Genomic DNA, 27576 nt, shown 5'->3' on the forward strand with positions numbered 1-27576 from the left:
GACTTGGGTGAGCCTAACTCGAGTCATGCCCGAAAATTTACTATAGTACTTGAGACCATGGATTGGGACTGAGTTTAAACTTTAGGGTCCGAATTTACTGTGTATGATATTTAAACAAATATTTTTACTAACACCAACAACTCGATGAACCAAGAAAAAATAAATTTTATATTATTATGGTTATACATTGTGTTTGTAAAGTAAAAATTAGTGTCATAGCTATTAATCCAACTTTGACACATTGCTTTATAAATCTAAAATAAATAATAATGATTTAAAGACCAAATCTAAGCATACGTCAAATTATGTGAGGGTAGTGGTGCCCTAAATCACTATTAAAAAATAAATTATAAATATGCGATGTGATATCCATTAAATACTTGGACCCATTTCTCAACCCGAGGGGTAACTGACAGGTCGGGTTTAATAATCCTGGTTCGGCACTCGGCATAGGGCCTTCAAATTTTACATTGCAAAAACGACCCGCTTCACAACTTTTGGATAAAATACATTCACACTCCTTAAGGTTTGACAAAATGACTGGATAAAGACACTCCTGTAGTTTCAAAAATGGACAAAAACACCCCTTTACATGAAAAATAGACCAAATTACCCTTTGACCGTTTAATAGACTTTTTTAACTTTACAATTTAATAAATTAGACCAATCTACCCTTATGAATAATTTATGCATAAAAAAATAAATAAAAAAATAAATTGATCCAATTTATTAAATTATAAAGTTAAAAAAGTCTCATAAACGGTCAAAAGATAATTTGATTAATGTTTCATGTAAAAGGGGCGTTTTTGTTTATTTAATCTCATTTTTTTTTTTTTAACTTGGTAGTCATTTCCGTTTTCTTTCTCAATTCTGTCGTCGGAAAGTTTTCACGGGATTTCAGTTCTGCGCCCTCTCTCTCTAGAAGTCGATGCTTCAAATTCCTCTTATACTCTACTACATGGATATATGTAATTGGGTTTAAAGTTAGGGTTTCCAAATCTGTAAGCAATTTCATTTCTTCGCTTCCTCTCTCTAGAAGTCGATACTTCAAATTCCTCTATACTTCATAAATATAATAAGCAATTAGGTTCAGAATTAGAGTTAGGGTTAGGGTCTGCAACTGTGTAGGAGCTTCTGAACGTTTCCGTTCTGTAATTAGAATACGATGTATGCTGATCGTGTGGAAGCTGGAACAGAGAGGTCCCTAAAGGAGCGCCTTAATGGCAACACCGTACACGCTTCAGGTCGCCGAAGACAAATTACTGGAAAGAGGTTCTCTCTCTCTCTCTCTCTATATATATATATATATATATATAAATATATATACATGAATACTTCCTCTGTTTAAAATTCTATTACTTTTCATTTTATTTTATTATTATTTAATTTTGCTCCGTTTCTTTTGTCTACCCATAGGTGAACTTGGTTCTAGTGTTTTTTTTTTTTGGGGGTGTTTTGGTAGGTGCTGTTCGGTGATTTATGAGAATAAATTGCTTGCTTCATATTGTAGGTTGAACTCTGTTGTGTTTGAATTTGGATTCAGAGTTCTTTTAATCAGATTTTTTCAGTGAATTTAGATGGATAAAATGATGGGTTTTAGTTATATTAGTTGAAAAAACAGTGAAGGATGTAGCTGTATTTCATGGTAGATGAATGAAATGATGGGTTTTTGTTATATTTGTTGAGAAGACAGTGAAGGATGTAGTTGCATTTGTAGATTAATGAAATGATGCGTTTTAGTTATATTAGTTGGGAATATAGTGAAGGATGTAGTTGCATTCATAGCGGACTTGGAAAGGATGCAGTAGAGCATGCATGGGAACATATGACTGCCTGTCTTTTGCAATTTGAACTTTATTTATATGATTTGGGCAAAAAGATTATATCCAAATGCTAATTCAAGGAGTTTTTTTAAAATTTTTTAATTTGTATGTAATCAAATGAACCGATCATGATTTTTTATTTTTTATATTTTTAAATATATATAGTCCATTTCGAATTACAGGCTATGTGGTCTGATGTATTACTCAAATGTGATAATCTTGACTGTATAACAGTTTATTTTCAGTACTTTCTTTCCCTCCACTTTTTCTTCTTTGTCTTTCTTATCTTCTTCATGTCTTTCTTTTTCATTATTATAAATGCACATCCACACTCACACGTGCTTACATGCTCTATTCGTTTTACTCAGGCATTGGACAACTAAAAAAAGAGAGAGAGAGGTGTTGAATAATTTTAAAATGAGAGTGATTTTGACTGATTTTTCAATCATTTACAACCTATTATAATTTTGTTGACCTTTGTAAACAGATGAAAAACTCCTCAATTCAACAGGAAAAAAAAAAAAAAAAATGATATCCAAAATGCACACCCTTATCCATGCCCTCTTCAAAACTTGGGAATTAATGTTGCACAATGCTGCTTGATCAGACGACTATTAACTCAAGCTTTTGCTTCTGACATGCCAACCTGATTTAGGATGGCTCGTATATGAAAAAATAGGGTCGTTTAAATCAAGAAGAGATGAGTTTGAAGGAAAGGATATAGGGTTTAAGGGATAAAGAGCTTGCAACCACCAGACATCTAGCGTAATGTTCATCTCTTGCCACCCGATATGGAGGAGATGCAGGATTCAAGTACCAATTAGGATACCAGTGTGCATCATGCACTTGTTGGAAAAATGAGTAAAGAGCTCAATTTTAAGGAAAGTTGTCTTAGTTTTCATGGAACTGTAAAGTTGATAAAGGTGGGGGCTCAGGCTAGAGACTTTTGGAGGGTGACCCCTCTTTGCGTTAGGTGGAGTCTTTGGAAAGAGCGGAACAGAAGATCTTTTGATGGGAAGGAGTCCTCTATTGGAGAGCTGAAATTTCTATTATTTGTACCCTTTTTTGTTGGGGTTGGGGGAGGGATTATTCTTCTTTAGAGGACATTGTGGACTTTTTGGGTTCTTTGAGTTCATAGATTCTTTTTGTGTATATCTCGGGATGCGTTCCCCTTTTGAACGCTTTCTAATACATTTTACTTATAAAAAAAAAAAGAGATAAAGGTGATGGATAAGTACCAATGAGTTGAAACTGGTGATGTAGACATGAGGAGGGAGATGTTGAGTTGGATAGGCAGATTCATTTAGGGATTTTGGCTGCTCACAAATGAATGAAGGCCTGACAAAAAGGATTAATACTATTGGTCAAGTGTTTGAACGGGGCACAATGATATGATTGATAGTCAGCAATGTGTGGTTAATCATGTGTCACTTTATGGAGTTTCATTTTTTTGTCTTGCCTCGATCTTTGTTAAATGGGTTAGCTAACCCAAATAGCAATAGGTTTGACTCTTAATAGGTGATTAGGAGTATGATTTTGCTATGTGTGGGTGATAACAAGCTAAGAAGCATGGACAAGAACATGGGACATGGACATATACAACACCTGACACGTCAAATTCAAAAAAAGTAAGAAATATAAATTTTCATTTATAAATCTATTAAGACAATAATTAAATTATAATTAATTTATAATATCTACACTAAAGTTACATAAGTTAAAAGATGAAACTATTCAAATATAAAAAAAGAATATATTATATTACTCTCTTATCTTGTCATTATAGTTATATTTATATTGTGACGTGTTTAATGTCAATTTTTTCAAGAAAAAGAGGTTGGACACAATGTGTGTTCATAAGGTTGTTTTCAGGGTTGTTATGTTTTTTTTTTTTTATATAAGACGAATAATACAGGATGTGTTGGTCAAGTATTCGAAATGTATTGACCAAGTGTCGGAGAGGTGTCTGCCAAGTGTCTGAAATAATAAAAATTAATTTTAAATTATGGACACAGTCAAGTGTCAGGACTCATGTCCAAGAGTGTTAATGAAGTGTCGGTATCTGACATGGACACGGCGTGGGGCTGAGGGAGGGGAACCCCCAATTTTTTTTCAAAACTCTATTAATGGTACCTATTTATGGTTATTAATTGTGATTTTGTTTAGAAAAATTAAAGCTGGCTCCTCCAATTTTTTTTTAAAATTCCTATTTATGGTACCTATCTATGGTTATTAAAGGTGGGTTTCAAACGAAATTACTCGTGACCCATTCATATTCCAACAAATCATTTTGGTCTTGCTTTTAAAAAATCAGTAATTAAAGTGTCAGTTATTATTATAATCCTTGCTGCAACCTATAACTACTCTATTTATACACACACATATATATTTGTTATGAATTAAAGAGTGAAGAAAAAGATCATTGACACTTGATAGTCTCATTTATCGGACAACTGTTGTTCTCTCCATTTTTTCTTCTTATATTATTTATATACAAGCTCTTAAAGTATATTTTAAAAGAAAGAAAAATGTTACAATTATTTTGTTTGTATTTTTAAAATATAATTTTATATTACTAGTTACCCCCTCCCTCTCTTCTCTCTCTCTCCCAACCACCCAAAATGAATTTTGTGGTTCCACCCCTAGACACGGCATCTTCGTAGAAGTGTTTGTACTTCTTAGATAACAAATAAATATTCATAGTGAACCTAGAGTTCTCATGTCATGAAGCATGAAAATATAAGTACATTCTGGTAATACCGTAATGAGGGTTTTGGATGTTGGAAGGATGTGATTGGTTGTTGATTGTATCCTTGGCAAATTTTGGTTTCACAATTGGTCCTCTTATTAGTATAACGTGCCAACGACTGCTGGTTTATTGCATTTTCCGACTTTGATAAAAATCAATACTTGTGGATAAAATCATAGTAGCATATTTTTTATGAGCAAGTCTCAGAGGCCCCAGAAGCATTAGACCCTTCATTTATTTTCTTGCATATGCAGCAATATCAAGCATCAGCTGTGTCTAATTAGAATCTGCTTCATGAAAAGCTAAGCAATTAAAGAATGTAACTTTTGATTTTTGACACAGCATCCCTCAACTTTTGTGTTAAAATCTTCATGAGCTTCTTGTTAATTAAGGTTGCTTGGAGGTCTTACTCTTCTAGAATACTTGATCAGTTGTCATCAACCTAACTTTGAGACTAATGGATTCTATATGCGGCTACTCACCAGCATCACAACACCACGTGATTTATTAAACCATGGTGAAATAATCTACCACCTGTTACTTTGTTTACCATAAGATTCTCAAGGAGACGATGGATTCTATATGCGGCTACTCACCAGCATCACAACACCACGTGATCTATTAAACCATGGTGAAATAATCTACCACCTGTTACTTTGTTTACCATAAGATTCTCAAGGAGACGATCCTTTCCCCACCTCTAGAGCATCGACACGCCCAAGAGGGGTGCTGCAACAGTGTTGGACACGTGTCCAACACTGAAACGCGTCTCCAAGCCTCGGACACGTGTGTGACACTCTATATAAGTGTCCTCTTTTTTTTTTTTTTTTCATTGGTCGAACACGCTGGAGGACATGCGGGAAGACACAGCCTTTCGATTTTTTTTTGAGAAAAAGAGAGGGTGAAGAGATATGTGTGTGTGTGTGTGTGTGTGTGTGTGTGTGTATTCATTTGAAGGGAAATCTATGAAGTGAGATAAGAGATCTAAATATGTGAAGAAAGGAAAGAGATGGGAGAAAGCAGTTGGAAAAAAGAGTGAACGAGAGCCATGAATGACAGAGTGGGGGAGAGAGAGGTTAAGAGATGGAGGAGAATAGGAGATGAGAAAGGCTTTCGGCTAGAGGAGAGAGAACCTGAGAGTGGTGAATGAATATGGGGAAGAGAGAGAGAGAGAGAGAGAGGAGATAAGATTGCAATCTTATCTTCTTTTTGGAAATATTTGGTTGCAAAGATAACAATTCTACTATTGGGTACAAACATATATAGTTTTTGTTTGTATTTTAATGAAATTTGGGTTGTTTGGTGGACTTTATATAAATGGGTTTGTTTATGAATACAAATTAGAAATTGAGTAAAAATTAAAAATATATATATAATAAAAAGTATATTATTATTTCATTTATGTATCCTTGCTGTGTTCGTGTTCTATTTTTTTAAAATTTGCCATATAGTTGTGTTCGTGTTGTATTGTACCCACGTCTTGTGTTCGTGTCCGTGCTTCTTAGATCACCACCATTGTAACAACCCACCCTACCACATGGTATGATATTGTCTACCTGGGCCTGAGCTTGCACAATTTTGCTCTTGGGTTTGACCCTAAAAGGCCTCATACTATTTGGAGATAACACTTGCGCACACAAATGCTTTACCTTCACCATGCCCAAGCATTGTGGGATTGTGCAACCTGTAACTCACCCAGTGTCTTGTACGTGCCCACATAGGTTGCCACAATCACCCTCCTAAGGTGCCCAATGTCTCTGTTGGCTACACTTTCGGCTTGGCTTCAGTTATGATACCATTTGTAACAGCCCACTCCATCATATGGTATGATATTGTCCACTTTGGGCCCGAGTCAGCATAGTTTTGTTCATGGGTTTCACCTCAAAAGGCCTCATACCATTTGGAGATGAAACTAACACATAAGCACTTCACCTTCACCTACTCAGGCGATATGGGATTGTGCAACCTGTAGCTCGCCTAGTGTATATTGCACCCACCCACATCACACCCGCTCACATACGTCGCCACAACCATTTTCTACACTACCCTAAACTAGGAAGACCAAAACTAACTTCCACCTCATATAATGAATGGTGCCTACTAGCTCTTTTGAAATAATATCTTTTCTCTCATTCTTCTTTGTGCTCTCAAACTTTCTCATTTTATGTCACCTCTCTCTCTCCTTACATTCTTTAAGATGATGTCATAACTTCCTTCGAATATCACAATGACACATTACCTCTCCATTGTGCCAGGTGGTCTCTCAAACATGTAATCCTAACTTTAACGAGGCTCCACAAGTGTACATAAAACCTTATATTTACTACAGTATTAAACTCAAACAAAACCTTTCCACAACTATTTTGCTTTATTTAGGTTTGGCATAGGACACTTTTCTTTACTAGTTCAGTTAGTAGTCTTTGTTGCACATACAAATGTTTGCTACTTCAACCGTCTTACTAATGGGCTCATTTCTTGTTTTATCTTATCTTGTTTTAGTTCACACACATCCATCTCGACACCTATATTTCTACCATGCTAACGTCTAACATTTTGCCTCATAAAATTAGTAGAAATATAAAAAGAAGAGAAATGAGAGAATTGCGTAAAGGCTTAAATGATATGAATTACTCATTCACAGCTCTAGTATTTATACATAAAATGAGCATATGCTCATATTACAAGAAAGGAAACTAAATCAAATCAAAATCAAAATCAAATCACAACTTATTCTAAAGCATATTCTATAACATAGTCAAATCTCTGCTATTATGGTAAGTCATGCCATAAATCGTGGTATCATATATGCTAACATATGCATAGTCAAATCTCTGCTATTATGGTAAGTCATACCATAAATCATGGTATCATATATGCTAACACTCCCCCTCAAGTTGGTGCGTGGATTCTGAAACGCCCAACTTGGACAATGCATTCTCAAACACAATCTTGTTAATGCCCTTTGTAAGAATGTCTGCAAGTTGCTGAGAGCTTGTGACAAATGGAGTGCAAATTTGACCAGAGATGATCTTCTCTCGAATGAAGTGACGGTCCACCTCTATATGCTTAGTCCTGTCATGCTGAACGAGATTTGCTGCTATGCTAATGGTAGACTTGTTGTCACAGTAAAGTGAAAAAGGAAGCAACACTGGAAGGCACAAGTCTGTCATCAAGGTTTTCAGCCAAAGTAACTCACCTACCCCAAGAGCCATAGCCCTATACTCTGCCTCTGCACTAGATCGAGAGACAACATCGTCCTTCTTACTACGCCAAGTAACCAAGTTACCACCAATAGTGGTATAATAACCTGAAGTAAACCACCTATCTGAAATTGATCCTGCATAATTAGCATCTGTCAAAGCCTCAACACGTAAGTGACCATGATTAGCAAACAAAATACCACGGCCTGGACACCCTTTTAAGTAGTGAAGGATCCGAATAGCTGCATCAAGGTGAGAGGCACGAGGAGAGTGCATGAATTGACTCACGACACTCACGGCATAAGCAATGTCAGGTCGAGTCATGGATAAATAGATGAGCTTCCCTACAAGTCATTGATACTGACCAATATCTTACAACAACTCCCCCTCAGAATCAGCTAACCGATGATTCTGCTCAATTGGAGTATCAGCAGGATGAGCGCCAAGCTGACCAGAAGCAGAAAGCAAGTTAAGAACATACTTGCGTTGAGAGATGAAAATGTCAGTCTTGGAGCGAGCCACCTCAATGCCCAAGAAGTACCGTAGGGGACCAAGATCCTTAATCTCAAACTGACGGCCAAGATATCTCTTAACCTCATCAATTCCGGTAGTATCGTCACCGGTAAGAACAATATCATCGACATACACAATGAGAGCAACTGTCTTACCGCTTGAATGATGTAAAAACAAGGTATAATCAGCTGTACTTTAATGGAAACCAAACTTGAGCATAGCAATGCCAAAGCGATTAGACCAAGCTCGAGGAGACTGCTTGAGGTCATACAGAGAACGACGAAGACGACATACCATACCAGAATGAGTAGGAGAACGAAAGCCCGGAGGAGGAACCATGTACACTTCCTCCTGCAAATCACCATTGAGAAAGGCATTCTTGACATCTAACTGAAATAGAGGCCAAGATCGAATTACAGCAACAGAAAATAATACACTGATGGTATTCATCTTGGCAACAGGGGCAAAAGTCTCCTGATAATCTATGCCACAAGTTTGAGTATAACCCTTGGCAACCAATCGGGTCTTGTAACGAGCAACTGACCCATCTAGATTATACTTAACTGTAAACACCCAACGACAACCCACAGCCTTTCGTCTAATAGGAAGCGGAACCATGTCCCAAGTCTGATTTTTCTCAAGTGCTTGTAGTTCTTCTGTCATAGCATCACGCCATTGAGGTTGTGCTAGTGCATCTGCAACACTAGAAGGAACATGAACCGAGGCAACAGAAACAAGAAAACTCCGATAGGAGGGTGAGAGATCATAATCAGAAACAAAATTAGAAATAGGGTAAGTACAAGAATGTTTACCCTTTCGAAGAGCAATGGGGCGATCATCAAGCGAAACAATAGCTTGAGAAGGCGGAGCTGGTGCCGAAGGAACAAGGCAGTCAATCATGGGAGTAGAAGCTTGTACTCGTTGTCTACGACTATAAACCTGTGAAAAAGTAACAATTGCCCCCGCTGGAGGGGTACCACGAGGAGGAATCATAGAAGAAGAAACGAGTAATGGTAGAGGAGTTGAAGACGGAAGAAGGTGATCATCCATTATATTCAATGGGAATCATTCACTCTGAGAACCAACTGAACCACTATAGTATGGTGTATGCTCAAAGAAAGAAACATCCATGGATATAAACCGCCGACGACTGGGAGGATGGTGACACCTATAACCTTTTTAAGGGTGAGAATAGCCCAAAAACACACACTTCAAAGCCTTAGGGTCAAGCTATGTACGAGTCTGCCCCAACTGCTGAACAAAGCACACACACCCGAAGACTCGCGGAGGAATCAAAAAAAGAGATGAATTGGGATGTAAGATTGAGAGTGGGGCTGCAAAGTTAAGAATCTTAGAAGGAGTCCTATTAATGATGTAAACAGCGGTAAGAATCGCATCTCCCCAAAATGACTAGGGAACATTCATGCCAATGCAGATTGCTCTGGCTAAGTCAAGGATGTGGCTATTCTTTCTCTCAGAACGACCATTCTGTTGAGGAGTTTTAACATTAGCCATCTGATGCTCAACCCTAAATTCTGTACATAACCGTTGTACTTCCCCATAAGTGTACTCTGTACCCTAGTCAGATCTGAATTTTTTTAATGGTACGACCATATTGAGTCTGAACCATTGTCATAAAATTTTAAAAAATGGTGTATACCTCATTTTTTGGTTTTCATAAGATAAACCCAAGTAACACGACTATGATCATCAATGAACAACACGAAATATCGAAATCCAAGACTAGAAGTAACTGGGCAAGGACCCTACACATCTGAATGAATAAGATCAAAAGGTGTTAAAGCAGATTTATTACTACTAGCAGGATAATTGGAACGAACATGTTTAGCCATATAACATGTTTCACAGGATAAATCTGACACTGGCACGCTACAAAATAAGGAAGGAAATAAATATTTCGAATAACCAAAAGAAATATGTCCTAAACGTATGTGCCAACGCATGAGTTGGGCTTTATTAGATGAAACAATAGTAGAAAATGAAGCTTAATGTGCTTGAGGTGACAAAAGAGCATCCAATAGGTATAAACCGTCCACTTCATGCTCACAGCCAATCGTCCGTTTCGACACCAGATCCTGAAAAATACAATGAGAGGGAAAGAACGTTACACTACAATTAATTGTTTGGTAACGCTACTAACAGAAATAAGATTTGTAGTCAACTTTGGAACATGAAGTGTATTTGACAAAGTTAATGAAGGAGTAATTGATATATGACCCTTCCCAGCAATGGAAGATGGAGAGCCATTCGTAAGGCGGACCTTGCGTTAGCCAGAGCAGATACCATAAGATTGGAAGAGTGAGGACATACCAGTCGTATTGTCTAAAGCACCAGAATCAATGATCCATGGTGTTGAAGATGTAGATACGCTATGTGCAGACGCAATAGTACCTGAGTGGGCATAAGTGGAGGTTGGCTGAGATGATGCCTCCATTTGGTTGAAGAATTGCTTGAACTTGTCCAAATCAGCTTAAGGTAACTGTGGTAGAAGATGTAGAGGCAGGGTTGTCAGGAGTTGACAACGAGACCGGTTGTGTAACAGCATGTGCAGAGGATCGAGGCTGTTGTTTATGTTGCAGTGGACGTCCATGTAGAGCATAACAACGAGATTTGATGTGACCAATTTTTCCGCAATGGTCACACCATCCACGTTGTCGTCCTAGAGGAGGACCGGTGGTAGTGCTCTGAACTGACTGGGATGGTGAAGTTCCTGAAAGGTTGGGAACCCGAACTGCCATAGCAGAACGATCAACAGAAGCAACACCTAATGGATGAGTCCGGCGGCTCTCATCTGACAACACATAGGAGTATGCATCCTCAAGAATAGGGAATGAAGATGAGCCTAATAAATGAACACGAGAATGCTCAAACTCGTCGTTCAACCCGGTAAGAAACTGAAACACTCGATTCTTCTCCACAATTCCTATATATAAAACTGCATCATCTGGATCCTTCCAAGAGTGGAAGGAATCATAATATGACATCTCCTCCCAAATAGCACGAAGCTTAGCGATGTAACCTGAAACTGTCAAGTCACCCTAAGAAATCTTGGTGATATCTCGCCCCAACTGGAAAATTCGTGCATTATTCTGCCTCTGAGAATAAGTGCGTTGAACTGAATCCCAAATCTGCTTATTAGCAGTCTTCATAAACATATAGCCAACAGCTATGTTTGGTTGCATCGAATTGACTAGCCAAGACATAACCATAGCGTTATCTGCAAACCACTGTGGATATGTTTTCTCTGACTCAGTTGGCTCTTTCTCAGAACCAGTAATATAGCCAATCTTCCCTTTGCCACCAATGAACATCTTGGCAGACTGTGTCCAAATCAAATAGTTAGAACCATCCAACTTCACTGTGGTGATTTGAAGTCCTGGATTTTCTGATGAGTTGGTGGAAAAAATGGCACCACCACCTACAGAACTTAAGCCAAGAGAATTAACAGTCGAGGACCCTGAATCTACCATAATCTGTCACACGACAATAAAAAAACTCCAAAAAAACCAAAAATTCTGTTAATAAATCAAAGGGCCTCCTCAGACCATAAACAATAACAATGTCTCCTCAGACCATTCCTGAAAAATCCAAATACATACTTTTTTTAAGGAGCACTGTCCGCTTACATATAGCCAGACAACCTCCTTCTTAATATCCGAGCAATTTTTTTTTTTTTTTACCCAAGCCCTTCTAGGTGTTGGAAACCAACTATCCCAATTTACCTAACCCTAGAAGAGTGAAAAAGAAATTGTAAAACTTAAAAATACCTGTTTTCGATCACAAAACAGCAACACAGAAAAACATGTGTAGGCAACGTCACACAATGTCACAAACAGCCTAAGGTAGCTGTCACACAAGTAGCAAGGCTGCTGAAAGGTGTGGAAAGGTGTTGGCTCTGATACCAAGTAGAAATATAAAAAGAAGATAAATGAGAGAATTGCGTAAAGGCTTGAATGATATGAATTACTCATTCACAACTCTAGTATTTATAGATAAAATGAGCACATGTTCATATTACAAGAAAGGAAACTAAATCAAATCAAAATCAGATCACAACTTATTCTAAAGCATATTCTATAGCATAGTCAAATCTCTGCTATTATGGTAAGTCATACCATAAATCGTGGTATCATATATGCTAACAAAATTGCATGATTAGATTACTTTATTATATACGTTCACTTGTTATTCTTTGCTATATCCCAACATTATCTATAGTTCTGCTAAAGTTACTCACAATATATTTAGTGTCAGTCTACTTATCAAAAATACACACACACACGCACACATATATATATATATATTTAGTCTCAGTCATACTTATCTTAAAAGCCTCTTGATCCTAAGTTTTGAATTTATTACTATTATTCTTTTTGGTAAGTTCATTTATTACAGCGATGTTATTATCAAATAGCATACATCTTGGAACCTCACAATGAATTTGTTAGTCATTCATTATTAAAATAAAATAAAAAAATTGGAATTAATGTTGATCGTTGTTCTATGTTTTTAGTAATTAAAAATCACTTATTCCTATGTTTGTCCATCATTAATGAAGGTTGTAGATTTTCAACCAATATTATCCCTTGGATTGATGCCCTCTTTATTATCACACATTTTCAGTTGTGTGAAAAGCAGATATTCTAAATCAATCATGTGATGTTGTGGCCCGACGCGTTGCATAGGAAATTTTTTGATAGTTGGATAGGAAATTTTTTGAGCGACTCCAGAGCAACTCTCGCGACGCGACCTGGCACCAAATTTTTTGATAGTTGGAATGTGTTAAATCGGTAACAAAGTTGGTACCAAATTCCAAACCCGGCCCGAATTTGGTATCAACTATTTTTCGACAATTAGAATGTGTAAAATTGGAGATTACAAGTTTCAGCCCCTCACTCTCTTTCTGTACGATTTTCAATGTCTCTCTATCATTTACTCCAAACCCTAAGCACCCTTATATATCGGGCTACAAGAGAGTACTAATTAGGGTCCACAACCCACAAGCAAAACAGGTCAAAAAAATTCCTATTCCGAGAGTTGCTCTGGAATTTGGTAGGTTTTTGGAGGGTTTAAACTTGAAATTGGGGAAGAATGGAAAAGTGGGAAAATTCATTTTATATGAGTTTCCTGCCAAAACTGTCGTTACAACTGCGTAGAGGCTGTTATGGCCATGAAATTCAACGGGGCTGATTTATCGGGCATAACACTATCACTGCTTGGTGGTACCATTGTTAAATGGCTGTACTTTTTTTTTTTTTACCCCCAAGTAAAACAGTTGTATTTCAGGTTATGCAAAGGCCACTACCTTAAGTTTTACTTATAAGAAAAGTAACATTCTTTAACCCCAATGGGCTGGCTCAAGTGGGTAAGTCACTTGGCCATGGTGCCTCTTGAAGCATCAGGTCTAAGGTTCGACTCCTCTTGGGTGCAAAAAATTCCTTGAGGGGGGGTGTGTGAGTTCAAGGAAATATTTTCTTATTAAAGAATTACTAAATGTATTGTGTATTTCATAAATGTATCATGTATGTTGCATTTATTTCATGTGGCTGTACAGGAGTTTAAGTTTTGCCTGTTGGATAGCTATGGGCTATATAGTGCTGATGAATATTATGATTATACTTCCTTCCACCAATCAAAGTTCCTTGATTAGTTTGTAAGGAAGAGTGCCATTACATACTGAGGCATAATGCCATTTATTTGTTCTAACTAAAAATTTATTTTTTTAATCAATGCCATTTCCTTTGCAGACAGAGGCAAGATGATGATAAGTGGGAACATGATCTTTACCAGGATGGTGGACCTCAAGTATCAAGTATGGATTGTTTAAGATGCAGTTGCATTCATCTAAATTCCGCTGCTACACTTTATGAAAGTTATAAAAATAAAAGTAATAATGATATATTACTTTATTTTATACATCATTTCTTTGATTTGTATTTTAATGTCATGCAAAGATCGCAGAGTTAGTGCTAAGGATCTTCGTTTGAAGCTTCAGAGAAAGAGAATCCAGCAAGCAACTCAGAGTGGAACTGGATCTCTTTCAAGAGGTGTAAAGGATCTGCGTGAAAAACTCTCTAGTAACAAGCATCCGCAGGCAGTAAAGTCTGATCTGCCAAAGCCGAACTCAGTACCTGAGGGCAGTAAACCTGCTAAGAAACATGTCATTGTTGAAACCCCTGTGCCTCAGACCAAAAAAATTGGCAGTTCAATTTCTAGGAAAAAGGCTAAACAAAAGGCACAAATCTTCCTGTTTTACTTTTCTTCTTAAAATATCATTTCTGTCGTCTTATACAACTTTACAAAAAATAAGGTTTTAATTTTGTTTTGGATGCTTGTCTAATTATGTATCTAGATCCGAACTGTTACAGACGCAGACAAACATTTCATATTACAAAAATTCAGTGTTTTTTATTATTTGTTTTTATAGTTAGAAATCTGGACATCATTTATGCAATATTTACATGATTTATCTGACATGTGTGCGTATGTTTATATCTCATACTGCAAACAATTTTTTTTGTTTGTTATTGTTAATATTCTTAATACTCAGGAGGAAATATATATATATATATATATCACATATCATTGACACCAACATTTTTGTTTTGTTTACTTTTTTTATTCCTTTTCTCACGGTGGGGCTTATTTAGTGTCTCTTTATGTATCACTTTGGTTCCTATGCATATTGAGTTTGTATTGCTTGAACTTTTGTTTCTTTATTTATTTATGTATTGATAAGTAAGGCACACATCCATGTTCCAACTAGGACTTGTGCAAGAAATATTGTTGTTCAAGCTAACAGCTTTTGGTGAGATGCTATGTAACCTTTGGTGCAATTTTGATTGAATTTCATTTCTGCTGCTGCTTGCTGCCAAACTGTTTGGAAAAGTAATTAATAGTCAAAGTCTTTGAAAGGAAGATGGTTTAGTCATCATGTAGTTAGACAATTTGGTTATTTTTTGCTCTGAAACTTGTGTCCCATCTGAATTCTTAAGTAGTCAATTTATTAGGACCTCTCAGAACCATGCCCTACACTTACGTTGATTGTTCAGTCTGAAAGGGGTTGAACCTCTTGGTGGGACAGAAAAAATACTCTCACTTAAGGGGTGGATTTGTTTTCGTTTTCTTTCTTTCTTTCTGTAAGAGTTAAAAAATCAGTAAAGTTTCATTTATTTATTTATACTTCTGACTGATAACATCTTTGGTGCAGCCTGAATCTGCAGATGCTTTCCTACAGTCCCTGGGTCTTGAAAAATATTCAGTTATATTTCAAGCAGAGGAAGTATGTAAATTATATAGCTTTCGTGTGTTCAAAACAATTCTTATATATATTCTATTGTTTTAATAATGTTGAGGAATTGCTCTACTACTTTGACGCATGTTGTTACTGCAGGTTGATATGACTGCCCTTGTACACATGACTAATGAGGATCTTAAGGCTATGGGAATACCAATGGTAAAATCAACTTGATTTGGCCGGCTATATTGATATTTTGTTCCCTTTGTAATTTTATTGCTTTTTCTGAAGTAGGATTGAAGATTTTCCGCAATAGAACTTATTTGTTTAAATTGCAATGTGCTATGTTTTGTATTGGTTTTATTTATTAGCTTATTAGGAAACAATTATCTTATTGCAAAAGGGAAGAGATACAATAAAGAGAGATCCAAAGAGATGACAAAGTAGTGAAAGAATATGGAACTAGAAAATAATTGAATTTCCACTCAAGTATTCCCTCAATTTAACTCCTTTTTGTCCAAGAAGCCTGCTTCCGAAGTCCTAGGTTGAGGAATTCTTTGGTTGTCTGGTGAGGGATGAATCCCTTAGGCAAGGTGAAGAATATCCAAGGCATTGAGAGATGTTGATTAAAGTTAATGAACCTGTAAGAAGAACCACTTTGTAATATGATAGGTTACAAACCTCTTTCCCACATTTAAAAATACTTATAATAGGCTACAAAGTTCCTCTCTCACTTCTCTTTAAGTTCGCATCTAAAAGCAAGGGTCTGAGATGAATCACCAATACTTGCTTGTCTTGAAAGGGAAAAACTAAATGAGGCTGAATTGTTCCTTTCACAAGCCCATAACCCCCATTGGATTTACCCAAAAAACCTCAGCAAGGAAATGCGGTTTTCAAAGTGGAGGGTATATTAGAGTTTAAAAATGGGTGAGCTGAACTTTGATCTATTTCAGAATTCTTTGCAGAGAACTGGAGGCAAAGGGAATAAAGAGGCTGTCATTGGTATTGGCCCTTCCAGTATGGAGTGCTGTAGGCAAAGCGAATCCCCTGAAAAAATTTTGAACCCTGTTCAGGAGGGTCTGCACATCATAAAAGGTGATGTTCCATCCTAAATTATCCAAATGACAACTGGGGTGAATGCCTCCAGAGAAGTTCCTATCTAGACCCTTGCAGAAGCTGAGTTGGAGAGGAAATGTCACTAACCTGGTGATGTTGGCTTCATTCTGGACGGAGGACCAAACTTGGCTAGCATCAAGGGGAAAGGAAAAGGCTGTTCTGCATTTCCTCAACAGCCCTAAACATGGTAAACATTAGGTGACAGATATAAGGTTATCCTCCCTCTCTCTCTCTCTAAATTATTCACTAACTATTCATCCTATCTAGAGCGACTGTTCAAGTAAGGGCTCTAAGTTCATGGGGAAGCTGTATAGAGCTAAACCATCTTGTAAGGAAAAGTTTATATGGGATCTGAAGATTTAAAAAAATTCGGAATCGGTTATAAGAGTAGAACCTCAAAGAAAATTAGAATCACACTTTAGCGCATCAGTGCATTCGGATAAGCAGGAGGGATAGGAAAGAAATTAATGGTATTGGGAGGGAGGGAGGGATGGAGCTCTTTGAATAGCTATGGAAAGAAAAGAAAGGAAATGATAGTCTAATCCTCTAATCTTGTGTTGGAAAAACAGAAAGAGTAAAGAAAGAAAAAAATGTATATTATGAAATTACAGAGGGCGAAATAGAAATTCACTTGTTACAATAAATAGGGATAGAATGAGTCATCACAAAAGAATGTATATTACGAAATTACAGAGCGCAAAATAGAAATTCACTTGTTACAATAAAAAGGGATAGAATGAGTCATCGCTAGCTCCCTTACCCTTTCCTTACATCATCAAAAATACATCTCAACGGCTTAACTTTTCCCTCCTTTTCTTTTTCCTTTACTAGCGATCTCATTTGATTTCTGGACTTATTCTTGATCATTAGTCATGTCACGACTTTAAATAGCCTCTCCTCCAACCACATATGTAGGGTACAAATAATACATGATTGCTTCTATCCTGGTTAATGCAACATAGGTAACACTCCCATTTGTCCTACTTTTCTTTTTAAATTATAATGTCTAATCATTTGCAATATCTAAACTCAAATTATTCCTTAACCAGATCAGTTCATGATTGCTTCTCTCCTAGTTAATGTGGCATCGGCAACACTTCCATTTGTAATACTTTTCTTTTTAAATTCTGAAATGGTTTTAATCATTTTCAATCTCTAAACCCATATTATTCCTCAAATCTGATCCATTGGTTTCACCTAGCATGTGACTGCTTCGAGTTTCTTCCTCTCGGTTTTTATGAATTCAGCTATCAACCATTCCTCCTGATTAGATGAAAATCTGCATGCATGGCTTAGGTTGAGCACATCTAATTTACGATGCCAATATTTTATTCCTCCTGATTTTTGGTTTATGTCGAATACAGATTTGCCATCTTTTATTCCATCTTGAATTCTCACTGATTTTATGTTGTTCTCTCTGACCTTTGAATTTAAGCTTTTTGGCTCATTGTGGCTGTTTCAGGGACCAAGAAAGAAGATACTCTCGGCACTTGATTCTAAAACTTGACATTTGGTGGTGAACCAGGTTCTTTTGCTTGTTCGATTGATCCCAATGTTCAATTCCAGCATCACACAAACCAGCAGCTCTCTGTTTTAAATATACAAGTCTCGAAGTAAATATTCTGGGCCAGATTTTCAGTTGTACTGCGGAAAGTGGCTTCAGTGAGCTCGTTATTCATATCAAACCTTTAGAAGATTGATTGATGGCTTGGGACATATTTTGAAACTTTCATTCAATGAATCAGTTTTGTAATTGTACCAAGTTGTTTCCCGCAGCAGTCTTAAGAGCTATGTTCTATTTTGTTTTCGTTGCTCCGTTGGTTCAATTTCGGGTGTCTTTTAACTGCTAATTTATGGAAAAGGGGAAGGGGGGAGTGTTTTTTTGTGTAAGGTACTGGAATTTGATTGCATACATTTGATGCCAATGACATTCATTTTATATGTACATGAACATTAAAATAGAATATCATACTTCTTATTTCCAGATTTTCCTTCAATTGCGTGACTTGCGTAGACCTCGTTTGCCCATGGAGAATACTCATATACTGCGTGTGGAGGACGACTTCTTCTCTTCACCCTGCTTATCAACTTTTATTCTTTGTACCAGTAGGCTTTTTCAACTTGTTTAGGTTTTATTTGTGGGAAAATAAAGGAAAAAGGAAGAGGATAGGGGTTTAGGTTTCCATCTTCAACCTGCTTCGGGTTTCTTTCTCTCAGTTTTGTTTTCAGAGTTATAAACCAAGCAGGTATTTTTCTCAAACCCTAAAAACACAGTGGAAGTACATAATTTTTACTTTTTACAGCGAACCCCATATGAACTAGTTTCAAGGCAAATTGTGGGCTCAATTTTTCAAAAACTGAACCAAACAAGTCGTTACATCATCAGGCAAAGCCCTGTGATTTCCCTGCTACTCCTCCAACAACTCTATTTTATAGTTATTTGAAATGGGATTTCTTCTAATTATATATATTTTTTGTATAACAGTTTATAGAAAATTGTCAATCAAATGATTTTAATTTTTTAAAATCTGAACCAATGATGTGCATCAACTTAACCAAACCGGACCTCCAATAAAGTTTGCCAATTCAAATTAGATTAAATGGTACATTGAAGTTCAAATAAACAAGGCTAATTCAAAATTGCATTTTCAAACTCGTCGAGTAAATAAACTTGAGCGTGAACTACATTTGTTAATCTCATCATGTTAAGAAAAAATAATAATAATAATAACAATAATAATAATCTTATCAGGTTATATGTGATAACAAAAACATTTAAAGATTTAGAAATATGATTGATTTGTTAGGTTTGTAAATGATTTATTTTGATCAATCTTTATTTTAACTTTTAAATTCAAATTAACCATAGCTTGACAAACAAAAACTGAGCCAAGAAGAGGAAAGCTAAGTTTTTTGTTGTTTTTTTTTTGGGTAACCTTTTTTATCAACTCTTTTATAATAATGAATTTAACCTACAGAAATGTTAATCAACCAAGCCGTCTTAGCTCAGCTGGTAGAGCGCGTGGCTTTTAACCACGTGGTCGTGGGTTCGATTCCCACAGACGGCGTCTACTTATTTTTTCTTTTTATACTTTTGCGCCCTGTTTTTTTGTTTTTTTTTAAGAATATAAATTCAACACATTGTTGTTATTGTGTTGTAACGACTACAAACTGTAACACAAAATTTTTGAAGTTTCTTCACAAACACACACATAGATGCGGGTATTTCCATGCCCAAAGGATCTCAAATCTATACTTTTAGCTTGTAAAGACAGAGCAACCGTAGCTAAAGTCCATTCTCTCATGATCTTATCTGGGTTGTTTAGCCATGGAACTTCAAATGCCCAACTAGTAGCATCCTATGCTCGAAATGGTGACATCCCGTTGGCCCGCAAGGTGTTTGATAAATCGCCCAAGAGAAGGATAGATGCTTGGAATGCAATGATCATCGCGTATTCGCGTAAGGATTGCCCGGTTGAGGTTATAAATCTTTATCATCAGATGAATTTGGAAGGAGTTAGACCCGACAGCTCGACTTTCACGGTGGCAATCAAGGCGTGTGCGAGCTTGTTGGATTTGGAAATGGGTGAAGAAATTAGAAGCCGAGCCGTGGAATGTGGATATGAGCATGATGTTTTTGTTGGGTGTTCTGTTTTGAATTTGTATGCCAAGTGTGAGAAGATGGACAGAGCAATGGGTGTGTTTGATAAAATGCCAAGAAGGGATCTTGTTTCTTGGACAACGATGATCACGGGTTTTGCACAGAGTGGGGAGGCAAGTGTGGCTGTGGATATGTATCACAGTATGCGAAAGGAGGGAATGGAAGGAGATGGGGTTGTGATGTTGGGACTGATTCAGGCTTGTGCAAATCTTGGAGATGCAAAATTGGGTCTTTCTATTCATGGGTATATGATTCGGAGAGATATTTCTATGGATGTAGTAGTTCAAACTAGTCTTGTGGACATGTACGCCAAGAATGGACTGTTGGAGCTTGCTTCTCGCGTATTTAGGAAAATGTATTACAGAAATGTCATTTCTTGGAGTGCTTTGATTTCTGGCTATGCTCAAAATGGTTTTGCAGGGAATGCTCTTGAATTGTTGGTGGAGATGCAAAGTTTTGGATTGAAACCGGATCTAGTGTCACTTGTGAGCGCACTTCTGGCCTGTTCTCAGGTTGGGTTTCTGAAATTGGGTAGATCAATACATGGATATATTGTGAGAAGGCTTGAGTTTGATCAAGTTTCAGGCACTGCAGTGATTGATATGTACTCCAAATGTGGAGCCCTCTCCGCTGCACGTGCACTCTTTGATCGGATAAGTTCTAGGGATTCAATCTCTTGGAATGCAATGATTGCTAGCTATGGAATCCATGGACAAGGAAAGGAAGCTCTCTCACTCTTTCTCCAGATGTTAGAGACAGACTTAAAACCGGACCATGTAACATTTGCTTCTCTTCTGTCGGCTTTTAGTCATTCTGGTCTTGTTGAAGAAGGTCAATATTGGTTTGATGTCATGCTTAGAGAATTCAGGATCCAACCAAGTGAAAAGCATTATGCTTGTATGGTTGATCTTTTAGCTCGTCGAGGAAAAGTAGAAGAAGCCCGTCAACTGGTAGATTCCATGACAAGTGAACCAGGGGTTGCTGTTTGGGTTGCACTCTTGTCAGGAAGCCTTAACCATGGGAAGAAGTTGATTGGAGAGTTGGCGGCAAAGAAGGTTCTTGAGTTAAATCCTGATGACCCGGGAATTTATGCTTTGGTTTCAAATTTTTTTGCAACAGAGAGGAAGTGGAACGAAGTAGCCGAGGTCAGAAAGGTCATGAGAAGAACTGGAATGAAGAAAGTACCAGGATACAGCGCAGTGGAAGTGAACAGGAACCTCCATGCTTTTGTTATGGAAGATAAGAGCCACCCTCAATATGAAGAGATTGCCAAATTTCTGGAGAGGCTGGAACTTGAGATGAGAGCTCTTGGTTATACCCCACAGAATGAAATTATGTTGCAGGATCTTGATGTAGAAGAATAGAATTGTGAAAGCAACACCAAATAGTTGGGAAAGGCTTTGTTGAGTAGATGTTGTAGAGGAAGTGCTAGCAAGCGTGTGTAATCAAGGTGCAAGAATTGCTATTGCTTTTGGGCTCTCGAACACGGGCAGGAACCAAATTACAAATCACTAAGAACCTCAATATTTTGTGGGGACTACCATTAAACAACTAAATTATATCCATAATTGTGGATATTGAGAGTAGTGATTGCTTCAGTTGACTCTGATATCTCCAGACTTGCTCTTGTGGTGACTACTGGTTAGTCAGACATGCAAAATTTTGCTTTTCTATATTGGGGATTTCTTAGTTCAAATGCCCAAGTCTTTATCCCAGTGTTTACCACCTTTAATGGAAGGAACGTCATAACGTGTTGCTGATAGAGCACGAGTGGTGGAAGCTGCATCAAGAAGGAACATCTTCTAATCACCTGGCTATATCTAATAGCATTTGACTCATTTGTGTCCTGACATTCACTAATGTCTTTGCCCTATGACTTTGGATCAGTTTCATGCTTTACAAAACCTCAGCCGAGATAAAAGGAGTTTTTTGTCAAAACCAAATGCTTACTTGTTCCCCATAACAACAACAGCTCATTTTGAAAGTCTTTAGTATAAATTGCACATGAATATGTTGAAAGAAACAGAGAGATTTTTCAAGCCTGAATGTGTTCTTATATGATTCTCACAAACTACCAGAATGTCCACCAGATAGTGCTGCCAATTTTTCCTTTTGTTTCCACTCAAGGTCCTAATACCATAGAGCATCTTATGATCTTTTCCAGAATCTGATGGGTATTGCTCTAATGCAATGGTCTAACGTTGATCCTGCATTTGAGGAACTTTTGAGTTGTCGTGTTCAAACAAGTACAGTGCAATGCAATGAACATCTAGAGGATGCAAATTTAAAGGTTCCTTAATCTACTACAGTATATATTGTTGATGATCCCTGTACAGGACAAAGACTAAATAGTTGTGACTTGTATAATATCTCCACCACAGCAAGAATAAATATAGAATGGGTAACTTCGCAGACTCAGTATCTATTTATTCTGGATCCATCTCATTGCCAGCAGCATTTGATAGCGCCAAAAAATAATCGCTGCAAAGATTATTGACTGGTTAGAGTTATCACTTATGTGCCTTTGTCATTCTCTAGCTCTTTTTTTTTTTTTTTTTTTTTAAAGATAATGAGTTTGATGTACCAATGCATATAATCACTTTCATTGATTCAGTATGGTTGTATTTTCTTCAATGCAGATTTAGCAGGTTTGGATATCTTTTCCGAGGAAGAATATCAAATTTTGAGCTTCTTCATAAAGTCTTCTCTTCTCTATCTCAAAGTCACGGAATGAGCGGGTTAGGATATCTTCTGTTCTTGTCCTCAAAAGTCTTGGAATGTGGCTATGATGTATTATGCGTTTTGAACTGGAATTGTGTTACTTCCACAAAGTTGGACGGTGGTTTGGGGCTTAGGAAATTGGTGGACATTAATCTTTCCTCTACCTGCGAACTTTCTTGGGAGTTCTTGAGATCCGAGGACTGCCTTTGGGTTGCTTGGTTCAGAAGGAGATATTCTACCAACTACTGGGCTGCAATGCCATCATCTTCTCATTCAATTATTTGGAGATCTATGGTTGAAGTGTATGTTATCTTATAGCAGATGGTTGTGACACTAGGCTGTTCCTTGACTGTGATGAGGACAACCGGATTGGGATGATCAGGTCGGTCTGTTGGGAATGCCGGAAGGGCCCCTTCATCACTTTCACTTAAAGAAGCCAACTCTGTCGAGGAGTAGTTATTTACAGCCCCTGGTGTCAAGGTCAGACGTTGTTGCAGAAGTTCTCTCCTAGAGAATTGCAGATTCCTAAAGATGCAATGGTTGCTGTTCTATTCAGGAATGGTCAGTGGAACTTTCCTTCACCATCTTCACCTGCTATTAGACAATTCAATAATTTCCTTCTTTCTGTCCAGCTCAGACAGGGGACTGACTCTATTTCTTGGAGAAGTGGTAGGTTCAGTTTTAAGGCTGCTTGGCAGGCAGTTCGAAATCACAAACCTGAAGTTTATTGGTATTTCTTGTGTTGGAATGGTTGTCGTCCAAGAGTTTCCTACAGTTGCTGTTTGATTTCTAATGATAGGTTACCATCACTGTTCAACCAAAGACTTAAGGGGATCACTGCTGTTCGAGTTTGCCATTTATGTTTTGCTGATGAAGATTCTACAGACCATCTCTTTGCTGCTTTATGTTATTGAAATACAATAGCAGTCAAAATGGAATGCATTCTTACCGGTAAGGATTTAAGTATTGTTCTTTCAATTTTTATCTTACTTTTTGAATTTGTATTGTATTTCAGAATTTCAAACAAATTGAATTGAGGGTGGGTTCAAACAACATATTTAGAATTGGAATATTATTATGGGAGGATTGTCCCACGTCTAAACCCGAATGAGAAATATTTGGACATTATATGGGAGGGTGTGTAACATTACTTAATGACTTAAGTTAACTATTGCAAGTGGTATTACAAAAAAGAAGAGAAAGAAAAAAATTGCGATTAAATTGTCCGATTTAGATGAAGATGGTTGTATTATTAAATAAAGAAACTATGATTTAATTCAAAATAATAATGTAACACAAAAAGTTGGAAGAAGAATTCATTTCTCCCTCAAACAAGAGGATTTCTTTTAACGTTTTAAAAATTAAATTGGAAATTGTGTGTAAAAATGTACACACTAGCATGAAATGTAACGGATGACTTGTGTACAAAAAAAAGGGCACTTTTTATTTTTATTTTTATTTTTGTTCCTTGAAAAGAAAACACAATTGTGAACTTCATTGCATGTGGTGTACTAGAGAGGAATGGAATGGCCATTCTCATTTATGTCTAGCTAATTGCATTTAAAAAAAAACTATATATACATATAGTTTAAAGTGACTTTGTTTCAATTATTAAAAAAAAAAAAGAAAAGAAAAGAAAAAAAAAAACCTTTAAATGGTTGGGAGGGGCAATTTCGTCCCATAAAATGATTTTTCCGATTGAGGGGTAGTGTTGCGACAACCAAAATACTTGGTGGGTTTATGGCAATTTTTTTTTTTTTTTTTTTTTTTTTTGTTTTTTTGCAGAGGGGTTTTCTGCCAAAAATTTAAATTAGAGGATTTTATGCAATTTGCCCTATATCATTTAATATGTCTACGAAAAGTATAAATTGGGATACAAAAAACTTTGAAAATAATCGGAATAGATAAATTAATTCAATTTAAAAAATAAACTCTGATAAATATTTAAGTGAAAATTCAACAAATGAAGAATCAAATAACTTAAAACAATTAGATATTTATACAATAGTGAATGAAAAAGATATTGATGAGTTGATTCGTAATGAAATTATACATGTAATAAGAAAATTCTTACTCTATAAATTTTTTTTATATAAAAATATTGATACAAAATTAACTATATATTAATATATTACAATTTTTTTATCCTACAGAGGTAATGATTGGCCGGGCAGGACTAACAACAGATTCGGGGAAAAAATCATGGTGGGCACGCCCTCAATCTAAGAGCTAAATAAGTGGTAGGTAATTCTCTATAATCAATTAATTATACTTCCATTGCTTCCCAAGAGAATACACACCCATAATATATTGATGTTACGACTCAAACTCTTACCTATACTGAGAAAACTCCTACTTTATATATAGGCATCTCCTCCCTAATGAATGATAAATAGGATGCATTACAAATCAAGCGTCAAAATCTATGGAAAATCTCCATTTAAATATCTAAATAGTTATACTTCTAAAATATTCTTTATTCTACTATTCTAAAATCTAAAAGTCACTCTACACCAGCACGCTTTTTATTTTTCGTTTTTACCATATATGAGGGGACATTTCGTATATAAAAGAGGTCATGTGTGAAATTAGTAGCAAAGTTTGCATTTGAGGATGTGTTTATTTGTAATTGTAATTTTGTAAATTAGTTGAGTTAGAGTTCTAAATGATTTATTTTAAAGATTTATTTTTCACTTTACTTAAATAAAATAAAATAATTACATATATATTGAGAATTAGTCCAAAATACCCTCCTAATAATAATTACATATGTTTTCATGCTTATGAGAAAGCTGGTGATTGGAGTTTTCTTGTTATGTGTGGACAAATTAAATTAATTGTACTTTCAGATTTTGTTCTACAAAAACGGATGCAGCCAAACTATACAATGGACAAGAAAAAAAAAATTCTAAACTTGGACAAAACTTATTTCATCAAATTCCAAAAATAAAAAATAAAGTGAAAGGTAACTACATCATCGTGCAAACTTAAAAAATTAGACAGAACCATACTTTTTAATTAATAAATCACATCTGAACTGAGTGTAATGGTAGGTTATGTCAAAGGAAACTACATTATCGTGGAATTGAAGCCACAATGACTGTTGTGGTTTTGTGGAGTCTGATTAGGTGGAAGATTTTTAAAAAGATTTAATTATATAAAAATTTTCACGAGTAGTGAACTTTAGGAAAAATTCAGTTTCCTAATCTGATTTGACTTCCTTATTGGTTTAAGGAAAATTCAGTTTCCTAATTTGATTTAACTTTCTTATTGGTTTTGGATTCTATAAAAGGCAAATTCTTGTAAGACAAGTTTTGGGACTCTATAAATAGGGTGAGAAAGTTAGAGAAAAATTTGTACCAATACAAGAGAGAGCAATTGAGAGAGATTAAGAGAGAATTCTTCTTGTAATTCTTTATCTTTTTCATAATGAATTTGTTCGGTGTGCTCCATGGACGTAGCCTTAAAATTTGGGTGAACCATGTATATCTTGTGTTCTTGTGTGCAGTGGCGTAGCCACATTGGGACAAGTGGGGGCAGCTGTCCCCACTGAATTTTTAATTTTTTTAATTTTTTTCAATTTTATATGGAAAGATTTTTATATTTTTATAATTGTCCTACTAAAAGTTGACATTGCACATATATATACTGTATATATATAACCAAATGACCATTGGTATTAAAAAAAAATAAAAAAATGGAATATAATCTTTCCAAAAAATATGATTTTTTTTTTTTTTTCACTTTCTCAAAATATTATATTTTTTCTCACTTTTTCAAAAAATATAAGATATTCTTTCATGCTTTTAACTTTACCAAAAAACAAATGCGTTGTTAATTTCCATCACATTTTCAATCTTCAACATTTTTCTTTTGGCGAGTCTTCAATATTTCAAAAATTCACAAAATTCAAACAAATACTGTCGTGCGGAGACAGGTAATCTCATATATATTTTTTTATCATCTAAATTTACTATTATTATGTCATGAACATTTTGAAAACTCGACTGCGTGCTTTAAGAATATGAAAAATATTCTGAAATATTTAGTACTATTTAATTTTTACATATATTATTTTGGTTCAAATAATATATATATATATATATATATATATATATATATATATTATTGCTGTTAAAAATTGCCTCCATTGAAGAAAATTTCTGGCTACGCCACTGCTTGTGTGTGATTTTTTTCTTCTTTGTGATTGCTTGATAATTCCTCGAACAACGTGCATTATTATTTTGCGTTTTCGTCACAACAACTGGAATCAAATTCGGTTGATTGTGTAGTGCAACTCTAACAACTGGTATCAGAGCCTTTGGTTGAGAACCTAGGGTACAGAAGGTGTTTGACGAAATTCTGAAAGTTTTTTTATCAGATCTGTCCGTTTAAGTAGGAGTAATGGCATCAGAAGATAAGACATCCACATCTATGATCAAAAAGTTCGATGGCACAAACTTTGATTTCTAGAAGATGCAAATAGAAGACCTGTTGTTTCAGAAAAAATTGTATCAACATTTGGGAGAGAAGCC

The 27576-nt window shown here is 36.0% G+C and overlaps 2 protein-coding genes and 1 non-coding gene across 4 annotated transcripts; all 3 read left to right on the forward strand.

Annotated features, from left to right (window-relative positions):
• Positions 1-829: 829 nt before the first annotated feature.
• On the forward strand, positions 830-18656 carry LOC132306672 (uncharacterized). Of its 2 annotated transcripts, XR_009482069.1 has the most exons (8): positions 830-1001; positions 1160-1272; positions 14054-14118; positions 14261-14541; positions 15517-15588; positions 15700-15762; positions 16509-16871; positions 18122-18656. XR_009482069.1 is itself a non-coding variant. In XM_059804169.1 (6 exons), exons 1-6 carry the CDS (start codon positions 1166-1168, stop codon positions 18164-18166), a joined length of 633 nt encoding a protein of 210 aa, XP_059660152.1. In that variant the 5' UTR covers positions 830-1165; the 3' UTR covers positions 18167-18656. The 2 variants fall into 2 exon arrangements, 1 of the variants encoding a protein (XP_059660152.1); XM_059804169.1 differs by lacking the exon at positions 16509-16871 and having other exon boundaries at positions 830-1272.
• Positions 18657-19654: 998 nt separating this feature from the next.
• TRNAK-UUU (transfer RNA lysine (anticodon UUU)) lies at positions 19655-19727 on the forward strand. Its single transcript has one exon. It is a non-coding gene; the product is annotated as a tRNA-Lys (tRNA).
• Positions 19728-19744: 17 nt separating this feature from the next.
• On the forward strand, positions 19745-23976 carry LOC132306674 (putative pentatricopeptide repeat-containing protein At3g25060, mitochondrial). The gene is made up of 2 exons (XM_059804171.1): positions 19745-22820; positions 22960-23976. Exon 1 carries the CDS (start codon positions 19876-19878, stop codon positions 21682-21684), a length of 1809 nt encoding a protein of 602 aa, XP_059660154.1. The 5' UTR covers positions 19745-19875; the 3' UTR covers positions 21685-22820; positions 22960-23976.
• Positions 23977-27576: the final 3600 nt, after the last annotated feature.

The sequence above is a fragment of the Cornus florida genome, unplaced genomic scaffold (genome assembly GCF_030987335.1).
Source record: "Cornus florida cultivar Cherokee Brave unplaced genomic scaffold, ASM3098733v1 CherokeeBrave_3.0.0_Hap2_Chr05, whole genome shotgun sequence".
Lineage (NCBI taxonomy): Eukaryota > Viridiplantae > Streptophyta > Magnoliopsida > Cornales > Cornaceae > Cornus > Cornus florida.

Excerpts from the sequence above, each read along its gene's own strand:
- LOC132306672 (XM_059804169.1), top strand. The coding sequence starts at position 1,166 with ATGTATGCTGATCGTGTGGAAGCTGGAACAGAGAGGTCCCTAAAGGAG. Across the intron at positions 14,119-14,260 it reads TGGTGGACCTCAAGTATCAA|ATCGCAGAGTTAGTGCTAAG; the intron begins GTATGGATTGTT and ends TGTCATGCAAAG. Across the intron at positions 15,589-15,699 it reads TTATATTTCAAGCAGAGGAA|GTTGATATGACTGCCCTTGT; the intron begins GTATGTAAATTA and ends TTGTTACTGCAG.
- LOC132306674 (XM_059804171.1), top strand. The coding sequence starts at position 19,876 with ATGCGGGTATTTCCATGCCCAAAGGATCTCAAATCTATACTTTTAGCT.